Source organism: Clinocottus analis, unplaced genomic scaffold (assembly GCF_023055335.1).
Source record: "Clinocottus analis isolate CAN_PGR_092001 unplaced genomic scaffold, fCliAna1.0.p SCAF_3, whole genome shotgun sequence".
Lineage (NCBI taxonomy): Eukaryota > Metazoa > Chordata > Actinopteri > Perciformes > Cottidae > Clinocottus > Clinocottus analis.
The window spans coordinates 23,241,916-23,250,836 of NW_027176042.1; the positions used below are offsets into that span (position 1 = coordinate 23,241,916).

General features: G+C 42.3%; 2 protein-coding genes across 3 annotated transcripts; both read right to left on the reverse strand.

Annotated features, from left to right (window-relative positions):
* Positions 1-561: 561 nt before the first annotated feature.
* Positions 562-5,070, reverse strand: LOC137796713 (zinc-binding protein A33-like). 2 transcript variants are annotated; one of them, XM_068594803.1, is made up of 3 exons: positions 4,999-5,070; positions 3,400-3,467; positions 562-3,150 (listed from the first exon to the last, which is right to left on the reverse strand). In XM_068594803.1, the coding sequence occupies exon 3, from the start codon at positions 3,131-3,133 to the stop codon at positions 1,757-1,759; it is 1,377 nt and encodes a 458-aa protein (XP_068450904.1). In that variant the 5' UTR covers positions 3,134-3,150; positions 3,400-3,467; positions 4,999-5,070; the 3' UTR covers positions 562-1,756. The 2 variants fall into 2 exon arrangements, with proteins under 2 accessions (XP_068450904.1, XP_068450905.1); XM_068594804.1 differs by having other exon boundaries at positions 4,866-5,005.
* Positions 5,071-6,113: 1,043 nt separating this feature from the next.
* LOC137796287 (E3 ubiquitin-protein ligase TRIM39-like) lies at positions 6,114-7,499 on the reverse strand. The gene has a single exon (XM_068594131.1). It carries the CDS (start codon positions 7,497-7,499, stop codon positions 6,114-6,116), a length of 1,386 nt encoding a protein of 461 aa, XP_068450232.1.
* Between the last annotated feature and the right edge of the window lie 1,422 nt (positions 7,500-8,921).

Genomic DNA, 8,921 nt, shown 5'->3' on the forward strand with positions numbered 1-8,921 from the left:
CACACCCTTCCTGTCAGCCTCTCATCACACAACACACACTGATGACTGTTTACACACACACACACACACACACACACACACACACGTAACCGGAGAGTTACCTGCCGTAAACTGAACAGTTTCTCCTCATGTGATTAGAGAAAAGACTTAAATCACAACTTCATACACATTTACTAAAGTTATATTTATGCTCTTCTCCCATTAATAACATATTTTAGGTAGGTACTTTTAAAAATATTTTTTATTCCATCTGTATATTTAATATTCTTGTTGTTAATGTTGATTTTTATTATGCTGTTGTAATCCTGTAATTTCCCTAGAGGAGCTGGACAGCGTCGCTCACGTCGTCGCAGGACAGTGACGTCCATAATGTCTTGACCGCAATATAAGATACGTAAAAATGAAGTAACTTGTTCTTCTGCAGACTAATACCTTTAACACTCTTTTAAAAACACACAAACACGATCAGAACGCACAACTGCCAAAACATCACTGAAGTTCAAATCCTTCGGATAATTGTATATGAACATAATATGGAACAAAAAATGAATTTGGTAGTCATCTGTGATTTATTTAAAAATTAGACTATTGCCCCTGAACACACTCAAGTCTTTCCAGATGTTATGCATGCACGCACACGCACAAACACACACCGTAAGAAAACAACAACCCTCAGGAGATGGATCAGACGATCACATGTTCAGTCTGTTTTTAACTTTAAAAGGTGAAGTCGGAGCGACGTCTTCAGTCAACACCTACAGACTGAAAACACACACACACACACACACAGCTTCTTGAGAGGCAAGAGACTGAATACTACTGTGTCTGTATGTGTGAATGTCTGTCGACCAAACTGTCAAACGAGCCAGGAACTGATCATTCGTCCAACGTGGTGCCATGACATCATCAGTATGCATATGTATATAATAGGATATGCACATAATAGGACAAACCCACCAAAATAAGAGTCTCAACATAGTTTTTTCTTCTTCTTTTTCCCCAGAAGTAAATCTTAAACGATTCATTATTTGAATGAAGAATGTCTGTCTGGCAATCGTCCGACCGTCCACTCCGGTGTCCGAGCGTGGAAACGCTATAGGCGCCATTGTTGTGTTCGACCATCAAGAACAGGTTTTTGGAGAAAAACTATCATTGTACAGAACGTTGCCGGTTTGATTGTATTTCAATGTTAAATAAAAAATTTTAGCCACAACAAAACTGATGAATCGTTTTTAGTCTTTTGTTACCCTTCAGGTCTCACGTCTACAACCAATATCAAGACCGGCCCACCACCAAAGATCGGACACAACCTCCGGTTCTGCAGAGTGAAGCTGATGCGGAAGTATCTCAATAAGTCTCTTATATGCAAGCAGATGTCTGAGATGGATGTGGGGGAGACTACAACTACTACTACTATAAGTAGTAGTAGTTGTCTGTAGATATTTACACAGAGCTAATTATGACATGTGGTGTTCCCCAAGGTTCAATACTGGGGCCTCTTCTGTTCAACATCTACATGCTTCCACTGACTCAGATCTTGTGACATCCCACAAAATGTATAAGTAAGAGAAGCGCTTGGTGTCTCTATGGCTCCAAACACAGTAAAAAAAGGAAGAACTATTTTAAATGAAACGGTTTAGTAAAACAATTCAAAGAACCATTCATGAACTAATTGAAACATTTTTACGTTCAGAAAGATTGACAATAGAAAGTATTGTTGTTGAACTAATTAAAAACAAAAAGAAACTTCTCTTCTCTAACTGTTCTGTTCCACCGACACACAGACCTTCAGTGGTGTTACCTTCAGATTATCCACAGTGTCAATGTATGGAAACATCTTCTCAGTGAAAGTGTGTGTGAAAGTGTGTATGTGTGTGTTAGTATCAGGATCAGAGAACGACAGCTTTCCTCTGTTCCAGTCCAGATTCACTCTGATCCTCTGAGGCTTCTTCTGCACGACGAAGTCGGTGGATGGAGCTGATGGTGACAATGATGAGTATTTATCTTTAGAAAAATCTATTCTCCATAATCCAGACTCTATGCTTCCCTTCCTCTGGACAGACTCTGCTAACACACCCAGTGACCAGGCTGTACTGTCTCCTACCTCGACATCCCAGCTGTGAGTCCCAGAGTTAAATCCCTCAGAGCCAAGAACAGAACAGAAATAATCAAACCTCTCTGGATTATCAGGAAGATCCTGTCTCTGTCCTTCTGTCACGCTGGTCAGATCTTCAGACAGGATGAGGTCTGGTTCAGCAGTGTTTGGGTCCAGAACCACAGGAGTGTAGGAGACCAGGTCCTTCATCTTGTTCCAGATGTTGAAGGTCAGGTTGCCCAGGTGTTTGGCCTCGTCTATCAGAGCTCCTGAGAGCAGCCGTGGATCCTCCAGCAGGGGGCGCTGCTGGACTCGTTCCACTGCAGCCTTGTAGTTGTTGAGGAATAAGACGTCTTCAGCTCTCAGCTCGTCCTCTGTGGCTCTCACTATGTCTGAAAGAGCTGCAATAGCCTTCATCTCCTCCTTCATCATCTGACTCTTCTGCTCCTCTTCTTTCCTCACTGCATAGATCCTGGCACACTCTTCAATGTTTAGAAACTGGTGAAGCTTCTTAAACTGATCCTTAATCTTCCTCTCTGTGCATCGGGCCTGGACCTTTATGTGTTCTGATGTTTGATCAGACTTCACTTTAATTTGTTCAAAGAACTTTAACTTCTCCTTTAAGGGCTCCAGAGTTTCCTGAAGCTTCTTCCTGAGTTGTGAAACAACTTCATTGATGGGTCTGAATCTGTGGTCGGTGTGTTTCTCTGAGTCTCTGCAGACGAGACACACTGGCTGCTGATGGTCCAGACAGAAGAGTCTGAGTTTCTCAGAGTGCAGACTGCAGAGAGTCTCTGGAGCTCTCTGGTCTCTCTCCAGTAAGAAGGACTCACACAGGTTCTTTAACACCAGGTTACGAGGCGGTAGTTTCCATGAAGATATTGTCTTACAAACAGGACACTGCTGAGTGTGTTTCTCTCTCCACCATCTCTTCAGACAGTCTTTACAGAAGCTGTGGCTACATGCCAGAATAACAGGATCCCTAAAGACTTCCTGACAGACCGGACAGCAGAGATCCTCCTCTAATCTGGAAGCCATGTTGTCTCTGAGTGAAGCTGAAACAAAAAAAAAAGTACACTTTTATTAATTTGCATTTGACCCATCCTTGATTAAGGAGCAGTGGGCTGCCCTTTGAGGCACCCGGGGATCAACGAGGGGTTAAGTGTCGCGCTCAGAGGCACTTCGACGTGTGAACTGTGGGGGACGACCTCTCATCCCCCTGAGCCACAGCCGCCCAACACAGAAAGTACATGAGTCATGGCTGCCTCTTTCTCTATAACTTCACTGTGTGGCGTCAAACTCACGTTCAGTGTGTGGAGTGTCAGCAGGTTGAAGCAGCAGTGTTGTAGTGTTCCTCTTTCCTCTCCTGCAGCTGAAAAAAGCACAGCATGTAACACTGGAGACAGCTGATCAGCACAATGCTTCAGGGGTAGGTGAGACCTATTCCCACCCTTACTGCTTTGCAGGGGTTCTGCTTCTTAAAAAGCCTGTTAATGTCACTCTCCAGAATAGAGAGGGTCGTCACTGTGGAGGGGGTTACAGAAGTGTGAGCCCCTGATGGTCTGGGGGAGGGGTGGCTGATGGTTTGTGGCTGGTTGATGGAGCTGTGGGGGATGGTGTCACGACTGCTCCATCGTCTTTCAAAGCTACAGTAAAACTCTTTCAGCTCGTCTGCCAGGCGGAGATCGTTCATGAAGTGGGAGGGCGGGGGGGTTAGGCTTGTAGCTGGTAATCTGTCTGAGGCCTTTCCAAACAGAGGCTGAGTCGTTTGCTGATGTAAACTACCATGATATTCTGATTACTAAACTTAAAAAGTTATGGATTCAGCATTACGGCACTCTCTTGGATGGTCAGTCATCTTTTTGCGAGATCGCAAAAGAGTCTTTTATAATGGTAGTTTATCAGACTGTAGATACGATAGCTGTGGGGTTCCACAAGGAAGTTGCTTAGGCCCTTTACTGTTTTCCATTTTCACAAATGATATCTCTTTGTCAATTAAGAACTCCAAAATAGTAATGCATGCTGATGACAAGACACTGTACAGCAATGCTTCAAACAAACAGGAACTTGCAACCATTCTGAATCAGGATCTGGAGAGTGTGTGATTAGGTAAAAGTGAACGTACGAGCCCTGAACATTTCAATAACTCAATGTATTGTGTTTGGCTCGGGGCATAAACTATGACCAGAAAGTGCTTTGTTTATTTAACACACTATTGTTTGTCAGGTGTTACACTTCCTGGTCTTTTGTCATCTGCTATACTGTCCATTTATATGGTCAGTAGCTGCTAAGAAGAACATAAAAAAAACTACAAATGATTCAAAACCAATCTGCCAGGTTAGCGCTCCAGTGTTCAATAAAACCTTATACAGCATATATGCACTCTGTCATGGTTCTCAGTGGAAACTCGATTTCACTATCGCCTTCTCATGGTTTTCAGAAAGGTAGTATTTAAATCAGACACCTGAATAATTCTTCAATCAGTTACAACATACATTGAACAGACACAACCATCACACAAGGAATGCTAGCTTAGGTCACTTGACACCTCCGACCCCAAGAACTAACCTCCTCAAGCGTACAATTACTACTTGGAATTCATATATTTAACTATTTTTTTTGGTGCAGAATACTGTTTTGCATGTAAAATAAAGTTGTATTACTGTTATGTTTAAATCAGTTCCAAGTTACACACATGTTAATATATTTAAATAAAGTGTCTTAAGCTGAGACCAAAGCTACTAACTTCACTGTGTGGAGTCAAACTCACATTCAGTGTGTGGAGTGTCAGCAGGTAGAAGTACTTGTAGTACTGTAGTACTTTATACTGCAGTACTTGTAGTACTCCCTCCTGTAACTGTCCTCAGGTGAAGCCTCAGCGTTGTGAAGAAGGTAAATCTTACCGTGTATGTCTGTGAGTCTCTTTTCACTGAGAACTAAACGTAACTAACTGTTTCCCGCTTCTCTCTGATGACGTCATGGAAGGGGTCGGGGCTCTGTGAGAACCTCAGATGCGTTTCACCTTAAAAGGGATCAGATGATCAATATGATAAATACCATCACGTCTTTAACGTCCACTTACCTTTTACGAAACAACACGACCAGAGTAAATTTATGTTCACTGTTGTTTCTGTCAGTTTGCACTTTGACGCACAAAACATTTTAAGAAAAGAATCCTGTGCTTTTATTTTGAAGGGTGTTTTATATGGACGTCGGTTTTATCCGGCTGGAAGAAGGAGAATCCAACATGTCCGCTCTCCTCGTTGGTGAAGTTAACTTCCTGCTTCATTCATTTACTCGACTTTAAACACGAGTAGTTAAAACATTAGTGTTGTTGTTCCAGAGCTGTGTGTTGGCTGCTTCTGTCGCTTATTTTATTTTATTAGTTATAAATAAATGAGATTAATTATGAAATGAAATACTATTGTTTAATAACAACAAACCAATACCAATGAAAGGTTTTACATGTTTATTTTCGAAAAGGTGTGTGCAATTCAAAGGCAATAAAGAAGTATAATGATTGAATTATGAATCATAGTACAAGTACTTTAATAAACAGATGTTATAGTAATATAATTAAATGATCTTTCTCTCTGAATGACACAAGATGATTCAATCTGTCTGTCTTTATGACAATAAATGCAGTACATTCCAGATAAATACAAAAGAATATGTTCTTGATATGATAATTTGACGGAAGCAGATTATAGCAGTGAACTGGATGTCGTCTAAAATCAATATAAAAACAAAGTAATATCAAGATTTAATGTCAGAAAGTTTGTTTATCTTCACGACAAGTTATGAAAACCAAAAGAAGAGTTACATGTAGAGTCCCTTCATGATAAGTGATGGTTCCTGTTGCGTTTAACGGCTCTTTTGTTTGTTTACGGACGCCACAAAGTCTTCCTCAGAGGACGCACTGACGTTTCCTCCCTCACAGCTCCTCCAGGTGCGTGTTAGTGACTGTGATGTCCAACGAAATGTAATTAAAAACAAAAAGAAGCTTTTCTCTTTTTCTCTAACTGTTCTGTTCCACCGACACACAGACCTTCAGTGGGGATATCTCCACTTTATCTGAAGTGGTAATGTATGGAAACATCTTCTCAGTGAAAGTGTGTGTGAAGGTGTGTATGTGTGTGTTAGTATCAGGATCAGAGAACGACAGCGTTCCTCTGTTCCAGTCCAGATTTACTCTGATCCTTTGAGGCTTCTTCTGCACGACGAGATCAGTGAATGCTGATGGTGAACATGATGTGTATTTACCTTTAAAGAACATTATGTTCCATAATCCAGACAGTATGCTTCCCTTCCTCTGGACAGACTCTGCTAACACACCCAGTCTCCAGTATTTACCGTCTCCTACCTCGACATCCCAGCTGTGAGTCCCAGAGTTAAATCCCTCAGAGCCCAGAACAGAACAGTTAACATCAAACCTCTCTGGATTATCAGGAAGCTTCTGTCTCTCTCCTCGTCTCACACTGGTCAGATCTTTAGACAGGATGAGTTTTGGATGAGCAGTGTTTGGGTCCAGAACCACAGGAGTGTAGGAGACCAGGTCCTTCATCTTGTTCCAGATGTTGAAGGTCAGGTTGCCCAGGTGTTTGGCCTCGTCTATCAGAGTTCCTGAGAGCAGCTGTGGATCCTCCAGCAGGGGGCGCTGCTGGACTCGTTCCACTGCAGCCTTGTAGTTGTTGATGAATGAGACGTCTTCAGCTCTCAGCTCGTCCTCTGTGGCTCTGACTGTGTGTGAAAGAGCTGCTATCTCTCTGCTCAGAGCCTCCATCTCCTCCTTCATCATCTGACTCTTCTGCTCCTCTTCCTCCCTCAGTGCAGCCATCCTGGCCTCCTCTTCCTCCTCTAGAAACTGGTGAAGCTTCTTAAACTGATCCTTAATCTTCCTCTCTGTGCGTCGGGCCTGGACCTTTATGTGTTTTGCTGTTTGATCAGACTTCACCTTAACTTGTTTAAAGACCTCTAACTTCTCCTTTAAGGGCTCCAGAGATCTCTGGAGCTCCTCTTTGAGATCCTGAGCAGCTTCATCGATGGGTGTGATTCTGTGGTTCTTGTGTGTTTTTGAGTCTCTGCAGACGAGACACACTGGCTGCTGATGGTCCAGACAGAAGAGTCTGAGTTTCTCAGAGTGCAGACTGCAGAGAGTCTCTGGAGCTCTCTGGTCTCTCTCCAGTAAGAAGGACTCACACAGGTTCTTTAACACCAGGTTACGAGGTGGATCTAACCTTGAAGATCTTCTCTTACAAATTGGACACTCCTGACTTGGTTTCTCTCTCCACCATCTCTTCAGACAGTCTTTACAGAAGCTGTGGCTACATGACAGAACAACAGGATCTCTAAAGACTTCCTGACAGACCGTACAGCAGAGATCCTTCTCTGATCTGGAAGCCATGTTATCTCTGAGTGAAGCTGAAACACAGAAAGTACATGAGTCATGGCTCCCCCCTCCTCTACTTACGCTTGACCTGTAACATAAAGGTGTGTTTCATTGCAAAGTCTAAAAGAACATCTACCAAACCTCTAGAAATTACTGATTAACAGCATTTGATCTGCATCGTACAGTACATTTTAATCTTCATGGAGCTCATAAAATATTAAAGTGTTCAAAAGTCATTTGGCACATTTGCCTTCAATAAAAAAGGAGTGTAATGTAATAATGTCCAGCAAAGATCACAGAAAACCAGATGAGATTAAAGAATGATGTTACAGAAGCAAAACATGTCAATGTGCTGTACACAGCAAGACTTAGATGAATAACGAAATAATAAAACTCTCGCTTCAAACTGAACTAAGCCAACGCTGCTGGAGGGAACCAGTCAGGCAGGTTTGAGGTGAAGAAGAATTTTATTTAGCGATGCATGAGATCGGACGCGTCTCTCCTTTGTTGGGAGAGTTGAAAGAGTTCGAGCAGCGATATCAGTTATGAATCATGTTAAAGAAAAATGAGCAACGTCTCAGCGATGTCACCACTGTTATCATATTTTTTTAGGACACTTTGCAGATATTTTACTGAAGTTTAAACATGTTTCTTTATTTAAGCAGAGTAAATGTACTTAGTTACATTCCACAACTTTCAGCATTAATACATTTATTAACTCATGTTTTTCAAACCGTCATCAATGAAAGTGATAACAGTTGTGATGGATTCTGTTTCTACTCAATATCCAATAGAATAAGTGAAGCTGAAACACAGAAAGTACATGAGTCATGGCTCCATCCTCCTCTATAACTTCACTGTGTGGAGTCAAACTCACGTTCAGTGTGTGGAGTGTCAGCAGGTTGAAGCAGCAGTGTTGTAGTGTTCCTCTTTCCTCTCCTGCAGCTGAACTCACTCAGAGGAAGTTGTTATTTTTGTCTGAGGGTGAATCTGATCGTCTCTCTTTCAGTCTGTGTGTCTCTTTAGTGAAGAAGCACAAACTGTTTGTCTCAGGTGAGTCAGGTGAGGGGCGGAGCTTTGTGACTCCTCCTAACACCTCCACACCTCTTCACAGGCCCAGGGTCTGTTTATTGGGAGAATCGGAGAGTTCTGCTTCCCCTCTTGGCCAGTCGAGAATTTTATTTGTTGACGATTGTCAGTTAATTTTCTCTTAAAGTGGGCTATACACGTTCCTATTCTGACACAGCAGTCTCTGCATGGGTTGTACCATACCAGTATGTTCACCCCTCCCAAATAGAGTTAATTCTGTCCATTATGGAACCAACCAACTCTATTTGGGAGGGGAGAACTTCCTCGGGTGGTCGACCGGTTGGACCAAGCCAGGAAGTTCTCCCCCTTTTTTAAATAGAGTTGGTTCGGTCTGTTATGGAGCCAAAT